This window comes from Squalius cephalus (genome assembly GCF_949319135.1).
Source record: "Squalius cephalus genome assembly, chromosome: 1".
In the NCBI taxonomy this organism is placed as follows: domain Eukaryota; kingdom Metazoa; phylum Chordata; class Actinopteri; order Cypriniformes; family Leuciscidae; genus Squalius; species Squalius cephalus.
In genome coordinates this window covers 31500165-31524381 of record NC_137122.1, presented here as the reverse complement: position 1 = coordinate 31524381, position 24217 = coordinate 31500165, and the positions used below count along the sequence as shown (strand labels likewise).

The following is a 24217-nucleotide window of genomic DNA, read 5'->3' as shown; positions in this document are numbered from 1 at the left end:
GAGACAATTCGAGGGCAAGAGTGCGGTTCCACTGAAGTTATTTCAGAGGCTCCTGGGGCATATGGCAGCCGCAGCTACGCCACTCGGATTGCTTCATATGAGACCGCTTCAGCACTGGCTTTGCGATCGAGTCCCGAGGTAGGCATGGTAGTCGGGCACGCCCCGAGTACCAGTTACTCTGGCCTGCCTTCAGACCTTCACCCCGTGGACGAACCTTAGCTTTCTACAATCCGGTATGCCCTTAGAATGAGTTTCCAGGCATGTTGTTGTGTCAACAGATGCCTCCACCACGGGTTGGGGTGCCATGTGCAATGGACATACTGCCGCGGGCTCCTGGACAGGACCCCAGCGCCTTTGGCATGTCAATTGCCTCGAGTTGCTGGCGGTACTTTTGGCTCTGCACCACTTCCGTGCATTGCTCAAGGACCAACACGTACTAGTCCGCTCAGACAATACCGCGACCGTAGCGTACATCAACCGACAAGGTGGTCTACACTCTCGCCGTATGTTGCAACTTTCCTGCCACCTCCTCCTATGGAGTCAGAAGCATCTCAGGTCGATTCGAGCCATTTACATCGCGGGAGACCTGAACCATGCAGCCGACGCGCTCTCACGGTTTCAGTCTCTTCCTGGAGAATGGAGACTTCATCCCCTGTCGGTTCAGCTGATTTGGGAACAGTTTGGCGACGCACAGGTAGATCTGTTTGCCTCCCACGACTCTTCCATTGCAGCCTTTTTTATTCCCTGACCAAGGGCACGCTCGGCACGGATGCACTGGCGCACAGCTGGCTGCGGGGCCTCCGCAAGTATACATTTCCCCCAGTGAGCCTTCTTGCATGGGTCCTGTGCAAGATCAGGGAGGAGGAGTAGCAGGTAATTTTGGTATTCCGAACTAGTACTTCTCGTGACAGCACCTCCCTGGCCAATTCCTCTGAGGAAGGACCTCCTTTCTCAGAGACAGGGCACCCTCTGGCACCCTCGTCCCGATCTATGGAACCTACACGTGTGGCTTCTGGACGAGGCAGGTTTGAGTATCCTACCACCCCTGGTGATGGCTACCATCACTTCCACTAGAGCAGGGGTTTTCAAATTGGGTGAATGTGAGCCTCCCCTTAGAGTAGGTAAGGACAGCCGAGCCCCCCCTTCCCCAAAATCCCATCCGCCTGCCCTAACCCACACACGCCTCTGCAGTAAATGCCATCTTTTGTGTGTTCCAGGCAATGATGAGTTTCAATAACAACTGATAAAATGTAAATATTATTTTATTTCCACAACTTTCTTTAAAGTGCATTCATAAACGATTCTTTGCAACAGCAAATAATTTCCAACTTCATGCAGGCCTAATTGAGGCTACTTTTAAAATCACTGAACATCAGTAGGCCTAACCACAAGTCAACAGAACATGCTTAACATGTGCAATCAGCGCCAAAGCTACCGCCGACGACACTTGACGGCTGAAGTCGGCACGGTGTGTCTGGGCTTTAAGCGCACATTTGAAGGAGATGCACATCATCTCGAACAAAATCAGCAGTGGTGGAAAGAGTACTGAAAAACATACTCAAGTAAAAGTACCATTACATTCCAAAACATGTAGTGTGAGTAGAGTAAAAAGTACTTGTCCAAAAAACTACTTGAGTAAGAGTAAAAAAGTAGCTTATTTAAAAGTACTCATGAGTAGTGAGTAGTGAGTACTGAGCTGCAAATTTTACCCCCTTATAATAAACACTGTGCACTACAATTTATATATTTAAAAAAATAGCACTTACTGTAATTCACATTATATTTTGTTCATTTGTCAGAAAGAGTGAAGAATATCTATCATCCATCTTTTTAAAATGCATCAAATCAGTACACTCATCACCATTTAAATCATATTACAGTATTTGAAAAAACAAACAAAAAACCCATTTAAAATTAGGCGAAAGGCCACTGAGCCTGAGCATGCTACTGTTGCACATAAAATATCAATATTCATAACTGTGCAAAGAATTCAAAAACCTTTAGAAACTCATATGATAGTTCAGCATCACACACCATGAGATGGGTTAAATAGAGAGATTAAAAAATACCCAATTTCTCTCCAAAACGGTACCAGTTTTAGTGTTTTGATAAATGAGAATCACTAATATTATCAGATTACCTCACCTAATGCACTGAAGAAGCCTAAGATAGTAGGCTAACACTAATTACACTGTAATTCCATGCTATTAAATATGTTACAATTAAAACGTAAATGCACATTGTTCTATAAGGGTGGCATCATCCCTTACATTTTACACGGCTACATTTACTCACATTGTAATGCTGAAGTGCACGCAAGTGCACTTGCCAAATGAAGACGGATTGTATGAAATGGATCAATAAAAAAAACGAGCTGTATATAGTTTATTAACGAGCTGTAGTCACGCACTGACAGAAATGCAGTTTAAGTTAACGCCATGGTTCATAAGGTGCACTGATACTGAATCTGGCTGCATGACGAGCGCGAGACGCGGCAGTGCACAGATCGTGACGCGCGTCTCTCTAATGAGATTGTGAAGTAAATGGGAACGGGAATTCACCGCATTATGAACTCGTCACACAATACTACGTGGGAACGGATTGCGAAAGCGTGGGCACGGTTTATGAATTTGTGGGTACAGATTGCAAAAACTGAAGGCACGGTTAACAAGTATGAGAGCGCAGATTAGAAACTCGTGGGTACGGTTTATTAATCCGAGGGAACAGTTTGAGAATTCGTGAGTACTGTTTATAAACATTTTATACTCACACAGGTGACTTCCCGGGCTCCGTATCCTCCCTTAATGCTGACTTCTGTTGACTTGGGACAAGGAAACGACGCATATTAAAGCCAATACTCGCGTCGCACACACAGTTACAGATATCAATAGAGCTGCATACAGTTATTTTTTCTTTGCGTGTCGCGCCTCCCCTGTGGCTCTTTGGTGCCCCCCAGGGGAGGCGCGCCTCACCTATTGAAAACCGCTGCACTAGAGCATTGTCCATGAGACATGCCTATGCATTGAAGTGGAACCTCTTCGTCACCTGGTGCTCTTCTCGCCGAAAAGACCCCATAAATACCCGATCAGTGTCATACTTTCCTTCCTGCAAGATGGGTTGGAGTGAAGGCTGTCTCCCTCCACCCTCAAAGTGTGTGTCTATCTGCCCTGCAGAGAGCTCCCTTTAAGCCTTTGCAATCAATTAACCTGCAAGCATTTTCAGTTGACGAAGCGTGCCTGGAATTCAGGCCTGGATACGTGCCCAAGGTTCCCACCACTCCGTTCAGAGACCAGGTGGTTAACCTGCAAGTGCTGCCCTCGGAGGAGGCAGACCCAGCCTTGGCACTGCTCTATCCAGTATGCATCCTCTGTGCTTACGTAGACAGAATGCAGTGTTTCAGGGCCTCAGACCAGCTCTTTGTCTGTTATGTTGGGAAGCTGAAGGGAAAGTCTCTATCCAAGCAAAGGTTGTCTCACTGGATAGTGGACGCCATTGTCTTGGCTTACCAGACTCAAGGTCGACAATGCCACCTTGGTGTGAAGCCCCACTCCACTAGGAGTGTGGCTTTCTCTTGGGCTCTAGCGCATGGCGCCTCGCTGTGCGATATTCTCCTCAGGTGAGCCTAATAAGCCCTGAGTCTCCTCCAGCACTGTCGACGTCTACGCCAGAGTTATGCCACCGGCAGCTTTTGCGCTTGGCTAGGTACCTCCATGTGCATGGTTCCCCCTCTGGGCGACCCCCACATGTGTATTTCCACTGTAAGCCTCCCTGAGCATGTGTCTTTCCCTCGGCAAGCCATCTTGCCACCCCTGGGGTTGAAATATTCCACCTGCGGCTGGACACCCCAGTGATACTCCATATGCAGCCCCTCTGGGTCATATGTGTATTCCAAGTCCCCCCCTTTGGGCTGGGCATGATTGCATATTTCCACTGAGATATGCTTCCCAGTGTACCTTGGTATTCCTGTGTTAAGTAGGAGTCCTTCGTCCATGCCAGTCTCACAACAGGGAGCTCAGACTTACGCAGGGCACTGGAAGACAGCCGAGGTGGCGTGATTAGACTGGGGACCTCGTTTGTCGTCACTGATGTAACTCATAGTGACCACAAAAGGGGAGTTACGTCTCCCTGCCACTTCCGGTGTACCGCTGGAACGCCTGAGTTCAGTCTCGGCTCCTCAGCGAAGACATATCTGCATGTTGCCGGCGTACTTCCTTATATACCCATGAGGTGGGGCGGAGTTACCATATGCAAATTCCGCAGACTCATGGCATTTCATTGCCATTGGCTCGTTTCATATACTCGAAGATGCTAGGCTTTCTAAGCGAAACCCCATTCGTACTCAGGGAACGAGGGTTACATATGTAACCGAGACGTTATATATACTCATAAAAGTTCATTTGATTGGACTAATTTGTTTAATTTAAGTTTACCCTGCTCAAACCAATTAATTATTATATTACAGTGTGTGCCATACCGATCCCAGCTAACACACAATGAAGCAGCTACGTAATTTATTGGTATTGGTCAGTACAATCTCCTATGTTTATAAGATAATGAACAACATTCCAAATATATACGCATGTTTTTCTCTCTCTTCTGTCTTCAGATCTTTTCTGCTTCTTCGGCCATACAGGTTCTGATTCTCTCATTGTGTCCAATGGTAAAGCACGATATGTCCCATTGTATTATTTTCTGTCTGTGCATAACCAAACAGCACTGCGCTACAAGCGTAGCTAGATGTGGCAATGAGTAAACGGATTCTCTTCGATGTTTAGTGAAACAGTGGATAACGTCATTTCAGCATGCAGAAAGAGAGTGACCTAATTAAAACTATTATGAATACATTCTTCATCTCCAATGTTGCTGTTTGAGCACAAACAAGGTCTGCAAAGTTACAAAGCACAGAGTCACTCCAGAGGAGTTATTCTCTATATCAGTGCACACTGTTTTTGAACTCCCTTAAACGCAGATTGCAGTCTTGAGTTTTCACGTCACAGTATTTCTCATTTAAATAATAATTTAATAATTTCAGTCCAATGCATTCAAGGGTGAAGCCAGGCTGAGTTGCGTTAGTGTGTTGAAATTCATGGTTATGTTAAGGGTCGTGACATTTCCGAAACATTCTATATATATATATATATATATATATATAATATATATATATATTTTTTTTTTTTTTTTTTTTTTTTATTAGATTCTAGGCCCAAAGACAAAATCAAGAATGATTTTCAAAAAGTGCATAATAGGTTCACTTTAAAATATGTGAAACAATCCTAATCCAAATTATATTCTGTAGGACTTGGGGTTGTGCTCTTTTGATGTTCGTCAGTAAGCAACCACCCAGAACACCTTAGCATTCTGTCAATGAGTTTAGAAACAATGCATAAAATCATTTCTCAGAGAGAGAGAGAGAGAGAGAGAGAGAGAGAGAGAGAGAGAGAGAGAGAGAGAGAGAGAGAGAGAGAGAGAGAGAGAGAGAGAGAGAGAGAGAGAGAGAGAGAGAGAGAGAGAGAGAGAGAGAGGGAGAGAGAGAGAGAGAGAGAGAGAGAGAGAGAGAGAGAGAGAGAGAGGCAATGTACATATGTATGCTCAATGATTCATGCTATGAGAAGTTTACCTGCAAGTGCTTTCACACAGTGGATATTTGACTCAAGCACTACAGCCCTCCTGCTGTATGATATTTGACAATATCAGAAACTGATTTAAATGTAAAACCTCAGGTTTAGCTCTAGAATAACAGTGCCAAAAGAGGGTAGGATTTGTATTATCCCTCTTTTATAATCTCAGAGGACACTGAAGAAACATCTCTTGTCAGAGCACAGAAATGAAAGACTGTGACATAATCGAAATTTAATTCCTTTCAAGTTTCACTTTTTTCCTCTGGACTCTCAGAGGTTCAGGTTTCTTTTCTGACTGCACTTCTGAGCCTTCAAAGCTCTTGTTTCTATCTTTTTGCTCACTGAGTCAGCAAAAGCATTGCCAGTACATTACATTACAGCGGCACATCAGTTCTCTCACACACACATACAGGAGGCCGAGACCTCGGTGGCTCTCGTTCCACTTTTATTTTCTGTTTGTAAAAGAATTGTAGCTGCATATGTACATTATACACTTCTGATATTTACATCATAGCAGATTTTTTTTTCTTTCTAGATCAATGTTTTCTTAATCAGTGTGCAAATACATAGAATATTCATGAAGCTGTACATTCCAAAATATCTGCAAGAATCCATTCACTGCTGCAGCTTATTCAAACCTTGAGTATGTTCACACCAAATACTCATGTCTTCTTTTTTTTTTTCTTCACAGTGTGTTGATTGTAGTCTCGTTCTGGTGAATAATTCTCCTCATGAAACTATGGTTTATACCATGTCCTAAACAGCACATTTCCTCAAAAATATAAACTGATATGCACCGTGATGCATTATTTGATGCTGCGGGGATGACATATTTTTGTTGGCCAACTCGGAAGTTTGCACCACTTTGGTTCCCTCAACAAAAAGTCAATAGGATTTTTCCATTGGCTTTTGTACTGTTGCAGAAAATAAGCTCTATGACAAACAAAAGTTTATGATTCTTACATGGTTTGTTCATCATGATAATCTTCACAAATTAATTTTAATGAATTTTGAAATCTAAATACAATCCCCAGAACTAAAAAGCTAGACTATAACCGAACAAAACCACGGTCGCACGACTTCAAGATCAAAACGACTAAGTTTCCAATAATTCTTTCCATTTTTTGTTTATAATCCACAAGTTGGAAAGCTTGTGTTGTAATAGCTTGCAAGAGGCTGTAAAATTAGACTTGTGAGTAGATGATTTTATCTCTCTGGCGTGATGATGTTTAATGCCAGACAACCTCCCATTTAGACACTTACCACCTTTTACTAATTTATTATTTATATTCATAGAATAAAATGTGAAAATATCTTGAGCTCGTGTTAAACAAAGACTTGTTTCAGGCAAAAAACAAAAACATCCATTGACTTTAGAATGATGGAGCCAAAAGGCCAAAACTCGTTTCCAGGTTTTAGGACTAATTCCTTCAGCAAAATGTCACTTGCTGTGAGAAAGCGAGCGGATACAGTTTACCGCATTGTGCCTGGTTAGGACATAGTGTTTGGGAAACCATCATTTAAAGTTAGCACTGTTTGGCTTGCACAAACCATAAAAAAGAACGAAAGATAAAGAAAAAGCAGCCAGCCGGGTCCCACCTGTCTTAATCCACAGATCCGTCGTTGAATGGAGGTGTGTTACATGGAAGAGAGAAAGTTGAAATCAGATCGCTTTTCAGCAGAGCACCAGGGGGATAGATACACGGCTGAGGCTCAAAGCAGAACGGGTGACCTGGGATATTGTGTTTCAGGCTTCAGTGTTCAGTCAGGGGGGTATAAAAGGGCAGCACAGCGCTTACTCTGATTGAACCAATTGCTCTGTGTAACTATCTCTCAGGTCTGCCATTCCCCACGGGCAAAAAAACACACCAGCTCAGCACTGAGAACATACAACAAGCCAGAGAGGTGTGCAGAGGGAGGGGCCGATACACTGCAAGGGAAGTGTATTAAGATCGTGTTTATTGATTTATTGGCTGCATTGATTGTCGAAGTTGTTAAATAGTTCAGAGACATGGCAAAAAGGGGGAATTCGAAAACCATGTGAATCCAAAAGCAATGTTGAATGGACAGTGACACCCTATTATTTGTCTTATCAAACAAGCTAGATTCGTGTAAACCACATTTCTGGTTTTTTTTTTTTTTTTGTTTGTTTTTTTTACTAATAAATTCTGCTGCTGGAATAAGTAAACTTGCAAAGTGAATTAAGTTCATTATAGCCTGAATGTTTGTAATCAATTGAAAATAAATTCTAAATGTGAGGCCAATGAGATTTACTTATCTCAGTTTTTGTATCCTGAGGGTTTACTTTAAATGTCACAGCACAAATGTAATTCGTGTTTTCTTAAAATGATCCAAATGGCTGTTTTATTTAATCACTGCTTGCTATTCAAGTAACACTCTTTTTTTTTTTTCTTTTTTTTTCAGCTGAGACTTGGAGTCGTGTGGTTTAATAAGCATATAGCATACCACAGAGTTAAATTGCTAAATAAGTATCCAGTGAAATTAAAGAGTAGTCTTCGGCATGAACAGGTCACGCAACAGAGCTTTGCATAATATTTAAATGTATGACAACACCATCTGAGATGAGGGCAATTGAGCAACATAACTTTGGGTTATGAATGACTAAGAATTACACATTGCCAGATTTATACTGAATGACTTTTGTCTCTCCCAATCAAGTGCTCAATATATTGTAGACATAACAAAATCCACTATATTGTCAGTGCATTTGTGAGAAAAACATGGCTTTTTGAAAAAAAAAAAAAAAAAACAGAATCAAGATAAATGCAGCGATCCCAGAAATATAATTTGTTTTAACATGAACCTGAAATGGATCCATCAGGTAAGCTGAACATTGAAAAATCTTACTTCCTTGATGATTTTCACAGGAATCTCTTTTAATGTCCCATTTGTCTATAATGATAGGACTTTGTTACAGCAGATGTTTGGTAACTCCCTGCTGCTCCTCCGCAAGCATTGGTGCTACACTCATTATCATGTTGCTGTTTCACTATGCCAGCGGCTGTGTTAAAAAAAAAAAAAAAAAACAGAAATGGGGCATATGTGCAACACTGGATTTTGTTCTGAAATAAGCAGCGAGTGTGATAATGACAGTTTTAGTGGCTGTGATCAACTCACATGAGAGATGGCATGAAGTTGTGATTAATGACACACATTAACACAGTGTCAGAAATTATATAAAAATACTAGATTCAGGAACTCTTTGAAATCAACGAAGGTATTTTCCTGCTAAATCACTCACATATCACTGTGACCTGGCATCCATTGAATCCACACTCATACAATGAAAACAATTCTGCAATTATGATATAGTAATGTTATACATACTGTATATAACCTTGTATACCATGGTACTGAATGATTACCATTTTTATAGGCCATGGTACTTAAAAGAATACAACTGCATTAGCAAGGTCAATTTCTAAAAGTTCTAATTTCTTACCGTGTACACTATACCGTTCAAAAGATTGGGGTTAGTAAGATGTTTCTTTTGAGAAATATTTCTATTCAGCAAGGACACATTAAATTGATCAAATATAACAGTAAAGAGATTTTAAATGTTACAAAAGATTTGATAAATGCTGTTCACCATTTCCCCAAAAAAATTGAAGCAGCACAATGCTTTCAACATTGATAATAATAAATGTTTCTTGAGTAGAAAATCAGCATATTGGAATGATTTCTGAAGGACCATGTGACACTGAAAAATTCAGTTTGGACATCACAGAAGTAAATTTCATTTTACAATCATATTAATTAAAAAAGGTTTTAAAATATGGCTGTTTTTACTGTATTTTTTATCAAATAAATGCAGCCTTGCTGAGAATAATACACATCTTCCAAAAAACAATGCAAAATCTTACCGATCCTAAACTTTTGAATGTCAGTGTAAGTGAGCAATTAATCAAATTGAGGAAATACTGTGTGTAGTGCATTTTTTCAAGCTAATTTATTAAATACACAGAGTGGTTCAAAAGCATGATATCTAATAAAAAAATAAAAAATGGAAATCAAGAGTTTTAAGATTTAAAAAATGTAAAATATATGCAGTAAAATTGTCATTCCGATTTTGCATAATATAAAATGTAATATATGATGTAACTGAAAATAATATGCACATGCTTTTGGACCAACCTGTCAGAATTTTTATTAGCCACAAAATAAATTGTATGCATAACACTGGGCAGAAATAGCTGAAACATTCTCATTCGAGAGGATTGCTGTATTGATAATGTCTGCATTTGACTGTAGTTTTTAGTTTTCAGAATCCACAAAGATCCTCGGTCATCAGAGTCAATTGTACTGCACTCACTGCTGGTGTGCGAGAGAGAGAAAGAGAGAGAGATTAAAAAATAAAACCCTCAGGGTGATGGTGGGTAAGGACACTTAACTCATCGCATGCATCATCATAGAACACATGATTCGTATAGCAACTTTTTCTGAACAAAAATGAATAAAATCCTCTTCTCTTGACAAATATAAATATATTTATGTTAGGGATAATATCTACAATAACATTTGCCATCATAAACACCAATGGTATTGGGGGTTGACAGAGCAGATTAGCACTCTTGCTATGGGTACACGCACTTTCGCAAAGACAGCAACGATGAGGGATGGGGAGGGTTCGGCTATGAGAAGGCTGGTGGTGCGGAGAGCAGCAGGGGTTTAGTCCCGAAAGCCAGGCGAATTGCCATCCTCCTCCAGTTCCCACTGAAAGTTTTGCCCTGTCATTTGGTAGAACATCATGTTAAAGGGCTTGTAGAATTTATGCAGTCTGCGAATGACATCGGGCTCTATTTTGGGGTGAGTTCTGCCCTTGGACTTGCCAAGGCACCGAGGGGTACTGCTATCCTCTGGCTTCTTCAAGCATGGGAATCCCTTGGTTTTATTAAAATAGAAATGTTTGTCGGTAACAATGCGCTTGAGTCCCAGGAAATCCTGCACCTTTGCCATCTCGCCGGCCGGATCAACGATAAGCCGCTCTCCGCTGACAAAGTGCATCTGCGAGAGGGGGAAATACTGCATCCAGCTCTCCAGGTGAAGTGCATAGATCCCTATTCGCAACGCGCTCCACGATGCGTCGATCAGGCCCAGCGTTCGGTTCTTGAACGCCAGCACTTCGAAGGTAGGGATCTCCGGCCTCTTGGAGAGCGTCTGAGTATAGTCCGAAATGGCTCTGGTCACTGGATTGCGGACGACTATGATTAGTTTAATGTCTCTCGCCATCGAGTGGATCCGCTTCGGCGCGCTGTTTGTCACAAAATAGCTGGGCGTCTTCTCCATTGTGATCTGTCCCTCCAGAGTAGACGGCATCAGCTCCCTGCAAACACCAGAAGCGAGGCGAGTAAATTAGTGTGAAGCAGTAATTCGCACCATCTTTATCATTATACGTAATACCCAAGGACACAGTATGTGCAAAAATTGATTCAGCTAGTAAGTGGTAAATTACTTGAAATCACACATGAAGATAACTGGTATTATCACTAGACATAATATTGCAAGTAGAAGCGTACAGCTAATTACGGCCATGGAGTAACATACAAGAGATAAAAGACCGAAGATGAAACGCGTACGTGTATGAGCGTGTTCGTTGTTTAATTGACTCCATCTGTGTTACTCCTGGCGCTGTTTTGGAACTTTAATAACAAGCGCACTGCATATCATTAATACTACTGAGCCTGGGGTATTGTTTTATCATACATTTATTCAATGTTACTATCCCAGCAGGCACAAATGCTTTTTACAACATTTTTTTTTTTTTTTTTATGTTTCATTGTGGTCGCAGTTAGGTAATGTTGCATTATAACATTCTAAAAATCACACAGAAAAAGTTAATTTAAAAAAAAAAAAAACTATTTTGAAATCTTACAATTTTGTAAATAAGAGACATGTTTTCTTTAACTTCAAAATTTCAACAGAATGCACGCACACACACACACACACACACACACACACACACTGCATATATTGACACAGTTCATTGTTTTTAAAACATAATCTTAAAAAATGTTTTAGAGGAAAAAAAATGCAAATCTCTGTCAGAAAACCTCAGTAAAGTTTTGAAATAACATGACATTAATGTCATAACATTTGTCCACTTAACTTTGCAACTACAGTACATGTCAGCTCTCATTTGAGTATTAGTAGAGTGTTAGGTTAGGGTTAGGTGTTTGGGTTTGGGTTAGGAGTCAGAATGTCTGTTGTGGAGCATCAAAATAAATTGTTAACATGTAGTTGCGATCTTTAGTAGAATGTCTAAAGTGTTACCGTTTATTTAAAAAAAAATGCTTTATGATTTTTATTTGGAAATAAATTAATCATATAGTCTTTCATGTAATTTGTATTCAAAATGTAATTTCTAAATATTATTGAAGAAATGTAAACATTTGACACTGGAATATAACTAATACTGTATGTTGTTTCTGGTAAACACTTTCATTTGTAAGATTTGAAGACATTTTGACGATATATGTAGTACCAGGCAGGACATGGTAGTGAAATGTTGATAAAATAATGATTTTAGTTTCCTGAAAGGTTGCAAAGGAACCATTACAAAAATAGAAGTTTATTCAAGTGTGCTATTATTTATTTTAAACTAAAAATAAGAAAGCATACTTCCAGTCTGCTTTTCATGTTCAGGCTCAGAAATATACTTAAAATGACTCTTAAATATACTTATACTGACAGAAAGCGTAAGTATATTTGGCCTATACTTGTACTCAATCTTTGGACCTAGATACACTTAAAAGTATAATTAAGTATTCTAAGTATACTTGGCTTGTAGTTGTGTTTACACTTAATTTAGAAGTCTATCTTGTTTGAAAATATTGATTTATAAAGAAAACATACAAGTATACTTACAGTATAAAACTACTAAGCTAGTAGTTTACTGAGAGTAAACTTCAAAGTACTTTCATTAACTAGAAAGTGTCCTATAAGTATTTAACTATAGTTGCAGTAAAAAAAAAAAAAAAATCAATCACCGCGCTGGTGGTGTGGATACTGTCAGTCGGAATCACAGATTCTACTTTTTGGAAGTATGACCAACATAAGAATTTTCACTGGAAAATGTGAATCTGAACAAGTAACATCCACTTTTGTTCTGACCAACTAAGGGGAAGCATTGCAGTAAATCACGCTCATTAAATCTAACGATCGCTTATCATTTCACGTCAAACCGTGCAAATTTTACTTTATTCTCAAATTGTTAAAGTTAACAACATCAGCATTGCGTGACTACATTTAATGCCCTTCCAAAATTTATCCTTGTTTTCGCATGGGCCCAAAGACATGCTCGAATTTCCCGCGGAAATCCACCAGTAAAACTGGAATTAAAAACATTATTACAAGCTTGTTTTGAATTGAGCTAAGGCAAGCAGATAGTTTTGAACACTGGCTGGTTATGTACTTGCTCAAAATTTTATTTAGGATAATTTTAACCCAAAAAAGTTACGGACTGCAGCTTATTTTTTGTAAGGGAAATGTGCTAACAACAACATAAAATGCTGTTGCAACATTGTTAAAATGTGTATTTAAAACATTTTAAACCTATGCATCTGTCGTAGTAAGTTCATAAAGTAAAAACATTATCAACATCTTCACTGCTTAAAAAAAGGCATCCAATGACCTTTCTCCTCTTCTTGCTCTGATTAAATGTTCAAATGCCTCACTGGAAAGAAAACATTAATTATGACACTTTCTATCAGAAGAGACGTTTGTGCTTTGAGCGATATATCTGAGTGATTACAGTCAGCTGTTTGTCACCGTGTGAAGTATTGTGTTCAACTTTTTATCATCAAGATCAAACTGGGAGATGAATCAGTGCAGTAGGAAAGAGTCATTCATAAGTGAAGGAAATTAAAATAAATATTTATCTCTCTTTTGAGTTTATATTGCAATGTGATACGTGCCTCAAGAGTGCAAAACAAATGAATATTTAGCAAGCTCTCTGCTCTATGATCTATTCATAATGATCCCTCATTAAATCTCACAACAAGAATTTGACCTAAATGTATGACTACATAATTAATTTGCCTTCAGTTCTACGTAATTGAGACAATATGAGGCCCATCATTACATTCAGACCCCCCCCCCCCCAATAAAAAAATACAAATCATAATATCATATTCATATCAAGTTATATGTATATTCACTAAAATAAGATGATTTTATTCAATAGCCTAGTAAAAAATAAATACATATTTCACAGAATGACTGCTAACAGAATACAATAACATATTATAATGTAATGGCAATGTTGGAGAAGCTATTATAAAACTGTAGCTTGTCAACGACAGCCTTGAGAAAGTAAGCCTAACTTCTACAAGCTAACTTCATTGAGGCTTTTTAAGGACAAGCTATTAATAAGATTTAACTATCAGATAATATAACAATTTAATTAGATAATTTATCATTTAACAGTATTTCATTGGTTTAAAAATAATGACGGTTTTTGAATCGAGATTAGGGTGATAGCATACATTTACACAAAAAAATTACATTATTTGTTAAATAATATTTTTCCATATAAAAGCCAGAGACTTAAGAGACTTAAACTTAAAATAAATGAATACAAAAGTACAAAATAATAGAAAAAGTAGCTTGTTTTAGATAATGTTATATTATTTTGACACTGTAAAGTTGGTAGTGTCACTTCCTTAAACCGTGGGATCAATGTCACCAGCTTTGGGGAAAGATAAGTGGTAAAAAAAAAAATGCAAAAGCTTTTGAAGAGAGACAAAATAAATGTATGGTTTTAAATACACACAGTTGGTGGTAATATCATCCTGTCTGTGGCTGTATAGACCCAACCACCAAAAGCCAAATATACACTTTTGTCGAATGATTTCGGCTGATTGCAGCATTCCAGGCTGAGGGTCTTTAGGGCACAGTGGTTAAAAAGCAGGTTTAGCTGAAGCCTGTCAAAATGTTCGGCGCTCTTTATCATGTAACTCTTGACATGTTTGCTTTCTCGTTGTGTTTGACCTTTCCAGCTTTAACAGAGCAGAAAATAAATAAATAAATCTGAGTCTTTGTTAAACCTGCCACAAAGCAATAAATAAATAAAATCACAACTTAAGCACCTTGTTGCACACACTAAACAAATATTAAAAGCTTTTTGTAACTTTACATTGAACAACAGCACTCACTTTTGTGCAATGACAAATACTTCTACAGTGAAATGAAGAATAGGTTCCTCATTTATTATGGATGCAGATGGATTGAGCAGATATTTAAGCATTGTCCATCAAATCCTATTATATTGAAGTGTACCTCAGTTCACAGGTGAAATGTTGTCAAAAAATGACAATGTTATGTGTGTGGGATTTCTTCAAAGCTGAAGTGTGCATTTCTTAAAGGAGCTGTATGTAAGAAATGTATTTCAATTAATCATAAAATGGCCCTGATATGTCACTAGACATTAAGAAATCATGTTCATTTCAAATACTTATATCACTGACAACAGTAGTCCAGCCAGGATATTGTCATTTAAAAAGTGAAGTTGCAGCCCTCAACTGATGTTGATGTTGTCATCTTGTGTTTTGGCCTGAAGCGCCACCCTCCACCTATCTACCAATCACGAAGTCAGTAGTGTTTCGGCATCGGGGTTGCCAGCTCTGCTCTAGTTACCACAGCTACGTAGCAGACTTTCCTGCTGGATCCTGCAGCCTATCTGGCAACCTCGAGTCAGGGGGGAGGGGGAGGGGATACACCGCTCTACAGTAATTTGAAAGTGATTGCAGTACCAGTTTTGGCCACAATCTTACATATGGCTCCTTTAAAGTTAAAATACTTTCTCATATCCCAGTTTAATATGCAGAGACAACTACATTTGTAATCAGCATTTGTAGGTTGATTTTGCCCCAAAAATAGTAAGACTTTGGCTCATGTGGCACTTCATCCATACATCCATCCATCCATCCATCCATTGGAGGGGGCATTTGGGAAACTTGTTTGAAAAAGTTTAAAAATATATATAAAAAAATTTTTATACACTTTTTTTTTTTTTTTTTTTTCTATTCCATTTTAATCACCAATGCTAACAATTATAATAATGAAAACAAAGTTATTCTAGTAAAATAGTGTTTGAAGCAACAAATAAAAAAGTGACTTTTGCCTCTTGTTCGGTTAATTAATGAGCTAAAGCAACACAATTTTTGAACAACTTAATTTGTGTTCAATAACCCCACTAATAATGCCCAGAATGGTACCAAACTTCTACAGTAGTACAAATAGGTTCTGTACTCATAAAACGAGGCATTGCAAATTTTGTAAGTACATCAGGAGTTTATTTAAATAACACTTGCCTGATGGTTTATGCTTCCACTTCCGAGACTTGGGAAAAGCATGTAAAAGTCCTGGCAGAAAGCAATGCATAAGGATGTAGTGTAACGACGCCCAGTTCCAGGAATGCACTAATATTTTGTTGGAAGTTCCAGTTTGCAAACAATTATTAGTTAACACTAAGTTGTCAACACTAATAATTCGTCGTTACACTACATCCTTATGCATCGCTTTCTGCCAGGACTTTTACGGGCTTTTCCCAAATAACGGAAGTGACCTCGACGTCCGGGTTAGCGGTAGTTCGAGGTCATGGTGCAAAGGACCCTAGGTTGATTTTACTCCGAACCATCCCTTTAAGCCTTGTCTGTGAAACTGGGGATTAGTTTGACAAATGTAGTAAGTTAAGTTGTGTGTTGACCCATTTAAACTGATTTGATTTTAATAAATTAAATTAAGTAAGGGTAATGATTTTTATTTAATTTTTTTCTGATCAAATTTCAATCTATATGTAGAGAATGTCTTCTGATGTGACAGCTGTCGCTCTTGAGCAAATATGCTGATAGCACGAGCCAATCAATCATTGCATGTTGGACACATTTTAAATGAGCATCTCTCCAGGCCGCATTCGAATTCTCCTAGTGCAACACATCAAATAGAGTACATATATCCTCCATGCCCCTCAGCACACGCATGCACACACTCGCTCACAAGTGCCGCTGTAATTTAATTTCTGTAACAGTATTGCACTTCTGATGGGTAATTTCCCAATGGATTATGCTTTTCTCAACATGCTATAGAGCTGTGGCCACTTCTAGAGCAGTAATAGGATATAAAACACATCTGTAGATAGCACAGTGACTAGAAAGAGTATTAGTTTTCATTACATTCCATCAATGTTCTACACTTCCTCAGTGTGATAATGAATGACTAAAGATTTTTTGCCCTCTCAAGGTCTTCAGGAGCTGGCTATTTAAAGTCCACGATAAAGCATACGAGATGCCCAGGACGGGGGTTTGTTTGCTCGCAAGTTGAATCAAATAATAAAACTTGCTGAGAGCAACCAAAACGGGGGAAAAAAACCCATAATGAATCACCTTGGATTCACCTATGTAAATCGCATCTAAAGTACAGGCGCAACGAACAGCAGACCTCGATGTTTAATAACAACACGTCATGCTTCTCCGGAAGAAGCGTTCCGTCAACAGGACAGATGACTGATGCTCAAGGTAACCTTCTTCATTTAAGACAAGCATATAAGCGGCCATTGTCCTCATCAAGCTCGATGCAACTCATTATATGTGTAATTGCAAAAATATGGAGATTACGGAGGCGCGATACCTTCATTTGTGATTGAGGTCGAACTCATTTTGATTGTGAGTGAATCAGTCATGGATGGTGTACATTTAAAATGTCAGAGGGAGGGAGAGGTGGAAAAGAAAACAGAATGCTGATAAACAAGCTAATTTTCCTACGCGCCGCGGATGACTCGGCTGGCCTCGCGCTCAGCTGGAACGGTGAAAAACTGATACAAATGGTTAACAATTGCTTATGCCTGCATGAGGAGTTGCAGCATGACACGGGTCATTCGGGTGGGCAGGTAAATACAGCGCGAGGGGCTGAAGAGGCTTCCCTCGCCATCTGCTGTTTACCTACTCGCGCAAATCGCATAATACACCGGAGCTATTTGTCTATAGGCCTTGTCGTGCTTGCATAACGCTTGGATAAACATGCTCAGGACAACTAGACTTAAACAAGACAAATTCCTTCCCTTAGCTTCGTGGATCATTTGATGTGGAGGGATTTTTTCTGCTTAATAAACAAAACAAAAGAAAAAACAAATGCATGCTGCTTAGATGATTGTGAAATTCAAGTTGTGCATGGTTTTTCTTTTCTTTACATTTAACAGGCATTCTGCGAATGGCAGGTAAGCACACTTAAGAATAAGGACTAGCAGTCTAATGAACATCATTTTTATGGGAATGTTGCTTTCAGAGCGCGAAACTATATTGCCTCTTTGTGCTTTGAAGTTAAAAGCATTCTAATTGGCACTTGCTGTGATCTACGACTGAGAAAGGTAATGCATGGTCCTGAGGTATTATTTCTGGTCCAAATGCATCTTTCTAAGCCTCTTCTCTGTCTCCAAGGCAGATATAAAAAAAAAAAAAAAAAAAAAAAAGACAACTCACCTCTAGGGTTAGAATTTCTAAGGGCCATATTGTTCATTTTTATTATACATTTTTTAGTTTACTTTTGTAAAATTTGAAGGTAATTTAATGCAAATTTTAGTCGCTGAATTCTGAATAGCTGTTGGTATGTAAATAGATGCTAAATTAAAGTTTGGATTGCAATAACAGGAATAATTTGCAATGCAATACAACTTTTGTAGTGTCCCACTTTTGAAAACAACATGAACATCAAAATTAATTAACATCATAATTCATTTCAATTTTATAGAAACGAATTATTCCTCGACAATAGTCATAGAACATCTTGTACAATGTTCCATAAATTAATGTTTTTTTTAATGAAATATATATAAAATATAATTTCAAACACCAATTACTAATATCCATTGCTAACTTTAAAAAAAAAAAAATACCCCATTTACTGTGTCTATGATATTATATTAGGTATTTCATACAAAAAGGATATTCCCAGCAGCATTAATTGCTCCTCACAGTGAGATAACCTTACATTGTTTGCTTCCTTTTATAACTCTGAATAGTTTCACACACAGTGTTTCCCACAACAGCTCTACCTCAGTTGTTTATCAAGGGAATGTAATGGCAGAATTGCCTGTTTGTTTCAAGAGGAGGGAGGGGCTCGTGGCAGAGATTCAAGAAGAAGTCAATAACAAGAGCAAGACTTTTCCAAAAATAACTCAGTGAGTGCAATGATGAAATAATCCGAGACATGAAACTTTGTTGTAATTAAGGCATCAAGCAATATCAGCATATAGCATTTCTTAGTGATATATATGCCAATCAAGTGAAGGTAAAATGTGTCATTTCTGTTTCAATTGACAAATTTCTCTGATCTACTACTTGTAATGCAAACAGATAGCTCCGCTTCAAACTCATGCCATTGGTTGAAACAGTGTTGCCATGTCTGGATGCTCAAACAAACAGAGCAATGTTTTGATATCATCAAAGAGACACAGGGTTTACACTTTTGGTGGAATCAACCAACGAATGATTTATTTACAGTCATCTCTTCATATTAGTCTGAGATTGCAACTTTGAAGGGTTAGTTCACCCAAAACTGAAAATGATGTCCTAATTTACTCAACCCTCATTTTTCTTCTGTGGAAAACAACAACAACAACAACAACAACAACAACAAAAAAATATATATATATATTGAAAAATGATGTTAATGTTGTTAACCCAGCTGACATTCATTGTAAACAACAACAACAACAAATCTTCTTTTGTGTTCCACAGAAGAAAGGAAAGTCATGCAGGTTTGGAATAACATTAGGGTTCTACCAATTACACACATATTATTGACAGCATCTAAAATCTAACACATATGTATGAACATTTTTATAGACGTACAAATGTTCACAAATAGTATTTCATTTTTTTTTTTTTTTTTTTTTTGCAATACATTTTGTTTTTGCACTTGGGTTTAGGGTTAAGTTTTTTTTATATTCTATATTTCTATATTTTAAAGAAATGTTTAGGGTTATATTTAGTGATAGGAGAGAGACTAGAGACTCAAAATATCTATATAATGGTATAATTAACAAATTAATTATTCTTTTATATTGTTGAGAAGGTTTGTTGTTCAGGTTTTGAGGTAGGGTTAAGGGATCTAAAATAAATGGTACGAATTTAACTATATAAATACATTTATGATATAAAGGAATTGTAAATATTTTTAGTTCCTAATGCAGTCGGAAAACCCTTACGAAAAAGAAGTTTATTCAAGTGTTCTATTAGTATACTTCTTTTAAACTAAAACTAAGTATACGTTCAGTCTACATTTTATATACTTCTAAAAATAAACTTGGTTTTTATGACCTAGATGTACATTTTACCAGTCGTTACCTACAGTTTATACAAACATTATGGTCATCGAGCAGTGGTTGACTTGATGTCTCAAACATAATAATTGAATAATACGATCGCATATGATTCATTAAATAAATAGAACCGAATGTCAGGGCTTTACTGAGTCATATGTAAACATAGTATGAATATTGAACCTGTAAATTCATCTGAAACTCATGCACATTTTCATTATGTGTTAAAATTGTAATTAGTTCAAATGGAATTATGTATTATTATGTACAACTAAATCATTTAAATAAGCATGATGTATCTATTGTAATGCCCAGGTGGCATGCACTGCACAATATCAAAATACAGAACTGTAAAATTAGGCTGTGTAGTTGACATAGAGATAAGACGTCGGAGCGCAAAAATGTGATTTCTCCTGTCCAACAACAACCAGGCCGTTATTTCCGGCGTGACCATCGAGTCTGTCCCAAAAATACCTCTCAATGCGCCCTCGTGGACTCGCGTCAAGGGCCCTATAGGTCTGCACTACATGACGTCTCTGAGGAAGTCCACAAGTCCGGAGTGTGCCATTTGGGACAGGGCCATAGAAGATTGCTCACTCAAATGTAAAATAACATGATCATCAAACATTAAACAGTGTGTAAATCAAAACTGCTTAATATTACCAAATGAAATAAAGCGTAACCCATGAAGAAAAAAAGGCTGTGAAGCTTTGGGGGTGTTGGACTCGATCTACTCCATTTGTGTTTTGATCATCATTCTGAATCTGATCAAGGCGTAGTCTTTGACAAAAATGTGATTTTCTCAACATTTTCTGTTCAAAATGTTGCCTTTCTTTATGAAAATTACCGACATTCAAGTGTTGATAAAAAGGATGCATGAAGCTAATAAAATGTTTTTAAAATTAAAAGTACAGTAAAATGTATTGTTCAAGTATAAAACATATCTACATTTGAGTATAATGTTATGTTCATTTAAAGAAAACTTACAAGTATACTTGCAGTATAAACTACTAAACTAGTAGTTTGCTGAGAGTACACTTCAGTGTGTACTTTCATAAACTAAAACATTGACTACTTGTATTAAAATAGTTAACTACTAGTATACTTATAAGTTCACTTGTAGTACAGGTGCATTACAAATGAGAAACCTAGTTGTGTCCTTAAAGTTTACTACTGTTACACTTATAGTGCACTTAGACATACTTTTATATACTAAAAGTGGGCCAATTTAGTCCCAAGCAGCATTGAAATAGTACACTTACAAGTTTACTACAAGTACACATAGCACTTACTACACAAAGTATACTTAAAAATATGAATTGAACTTGAAGTATACTTATTTTTCATAAGGGTAGGCCTATGTCCATATTTTACATTTCAGCATCTAACCAAAGCAACAACAAAAAAATATGTTTTTGTACCTGTAAATGTTACATACATGTGTGTGAACAATGAGACCAGGCTGAACATAAAGTGCGCTGAAATCACAAGCATTTACCAGACAACCGCGAAAGCCAATGCAGCCGAACTTCAAACGCAAACACATCTAGACTTTTGGGATGATATGAAGAGGGCCAAAACACACAGGGGATTGTTTTTCTTCTCTTATGGGGTGAATAGAAAGACTTTCTGAAAACAATGCCAAGAGACTTGACAGGATGAAGCACCTTCGACAGTTCCCCAGACAGTTGCGCCTCTGTTTCCTGCGCTCTCACCCGCCTGACTGATGTTGTGCTAAGAGAGCTGTAGAACAGTCAGTTTCTAAGTTACATGGAGAGAGGTGCGAGTAATTAAGACAACAACACGTTCTCCCCGCTGCAAGTAAAGCCCCTTCCGCTTCCCTGAGAACTGTTCACTTCAATGAAACCGTTTAGGAGAGAACTGACAGCCGGTCTTGATCAAAAAACCTTTTCTGTTCTCTCCTCATGCGATCCCCAGAAGGCCATTCTACGTCCAACAGCGAGGCAGTGCATCACTACCAGTCCTGCCAGCCTGCTGCACTTAGATCTAAAGCAATGTTTATGAGCCTCTTGGACATGCTGAGCGTGATGAAATGAACCAGAGGAGAAGCTTTATGGATCTTTGGAATATCACCATAAAGCTGATAATTGCTCCATGAAACCAGCCTGTATATCACCCCGTAAATGAGCTTGTTTTTCCCTCGCAACATCATTTTAACGAGAAATTGCAGAGGAAGGAGCCACACCTCAGAGCGTCAGGCTCTATTTATGAATTCGGTCCTGAGGGGAGAGAAGAAGCAAAATTTGTTTTCCCTTTTCATCACTCACAAGGCATGGATGGCTCTAGAAACCTGCCATTCACCGGAATATGCATGCAGGTTCTTTCAGAACTTGTGTTTGTTTACGTTCCTTTTGATGGGGTGAGAAGAGCGCTTCAGGCTACGCGCATACAATTTCCTCACAATAGCCACAAATATCTTATGATTGGTGAGGCAATTACAAGAACAAGTAGATGCAATATTTGGCTCCCTGCTATAGAGCACTGGAGACTACACAAGTGCACTGATCACTCATTTAATATTTTACCAAGATGCAATTGAAAAATTATTGTCATCTGAAAAAAAAATGAATAAAATAAAAGTGAGGTAGAAGTCACACCTGGGTACAATAGAGGCAAAGGCTATCATTTCCATCCAGAAAATCTAGCTGATTTGGTTCAGTTAAGCAGAACTGATTAATATGACGGATTGGATGTGATAGATTTTATTGGCAAAAAGAAACAGTGATGAGCAGTCATCCAGGTACTGAGAGAGATTGCACCGCTGCTTGTGAATGATAACACCACAGCTTTCCTACTCTGCATGAGTGACAGGAGTTACAGGCGTCCATTAGTGATGTGATAACCGTGTAGACCCACACATTAAAATCAGGCTTTTCCATATGGCTCCCATCCATGATAACAGACTGACATCAGAGAAGAAATGCACCATGAATCAACCATGTCATTTCTTCCACTTGTCCATACAAGTAATACATCATGATCCAATGCGTAGGAGACATATTTAACAGTTAGAGCTGCCAATTGATTAAGTATTTTAATCAAATTAATTGCATGACATGCCAATTAATTCATCGAAATTATGACAATTTATCTCATATATCAGCATTTGCTGAGGAAAAAGTTCCCGAATTCAGTTCATTTTGCAACTGGGTTGGACTTTCAAGAGGTTGACTTTCACACAGAATATTTTCTTGCTTTTATTAAGTTTTCCAATTGATTTATATAAACATTTGCCAAGAGGCTGATTTGCAGATTTTTTTGACCATTTAAATGTACACACAGGTCAGGAGCATGGTTAATTACATTTTATTGTATTTTTTTTTTTTTTTATTGAACTACCATTCAAAATGTTGGCATCCGTAAAATTCTGTTGTTCAGCAAGGTTGTATTATATTGATCAAAAGTGACAGTAACAACTTTTATAATGTTACAAAAGATTTCAAATAAATGCTGTTCTTTTGAACTTTCTATCCATCAAAAAAAACAACAACCTGGGAATTATTACAGTTTCCACATTAGATTGTTTTCAACATTGATCATAATATGAAATGTTTCTTGAGTGGCAAATCATCATATTAGAATGATTTCTGAAGGATCATGTGACACTGAAGACTGAGGTAATAATGCTGAAAAGCTAATTTATTATATAAAGTATAATAAAATACTTTATAAAACTGTTAATTTACATGTTAACAATATTTCACAATATTATTACATATCAAATACATTTTGTACAGTATTGTATTGTTAATTGACAATTTTCTTTTTGTAATTTTTTGGCATAATTTAGATTGTGTTCATTTTTAAAGTAGTTCTTTAAAATTAAATGCATGCTTTAAAACGACAACAACAGTAAAGAAAGTCAGTATGTGGCGTAACAGTAATCCACGTGCTTGCGACACACTGGAGCTCTCACTGAGGCACAGGATCAAGCATGACCTGCTTTCCTTTCCCCTTCTCTCTTCTCAATAATTTCCTTCTCTCGGTCTATACTGTATTTTTTTTGTAAAAAGCAAAAAGCTCATAAATAAAAAAGGAGGACGCAGTCTGCCTCTACGAGCAAAATAAGACCTAAGTAGACTGTCTTATGTCGTTGTTTGCCTGATGTGCTGAAGTCCTCTGAAGCACAACAGTACTTTTAGAGTGCTGTTAGTCTGCAGGCACTCCATTGAGTCTGATATTTGCTTGAGTCAGCATCACAGGACCCCATTTGTCCAGTGCACTTACTTATAATAGCTTTGTG

The 24217-nt window shown here is 37.9% G+C and overlaps 1 protein-coding gene across 1 annotated transcript in view; it reads right to left on the bottom strand.

The window, feature by feature from the left end:
* Positions 1-8039: 8039 nt before the first annotated feature.
* Positions 8040-24217, bottom strand: part of hs3st4 (heparan sulfate (glucosamine) 3-O-sulfotransferase 4) — a 106581-nt gene continuing 90403 nt past the window's right edge. The window contains exon 2 of the mRNA XM_079887676.1: positions 8040-10962. Within this exon, the coding sequence (XP_079743802.1) occupies positions 10308-10962 (655 nt within the window). The 3' untranslated portion in view covers positions 8040-10307. The remainder of the gene's footprint in view (positions 10963-24217) is intronic.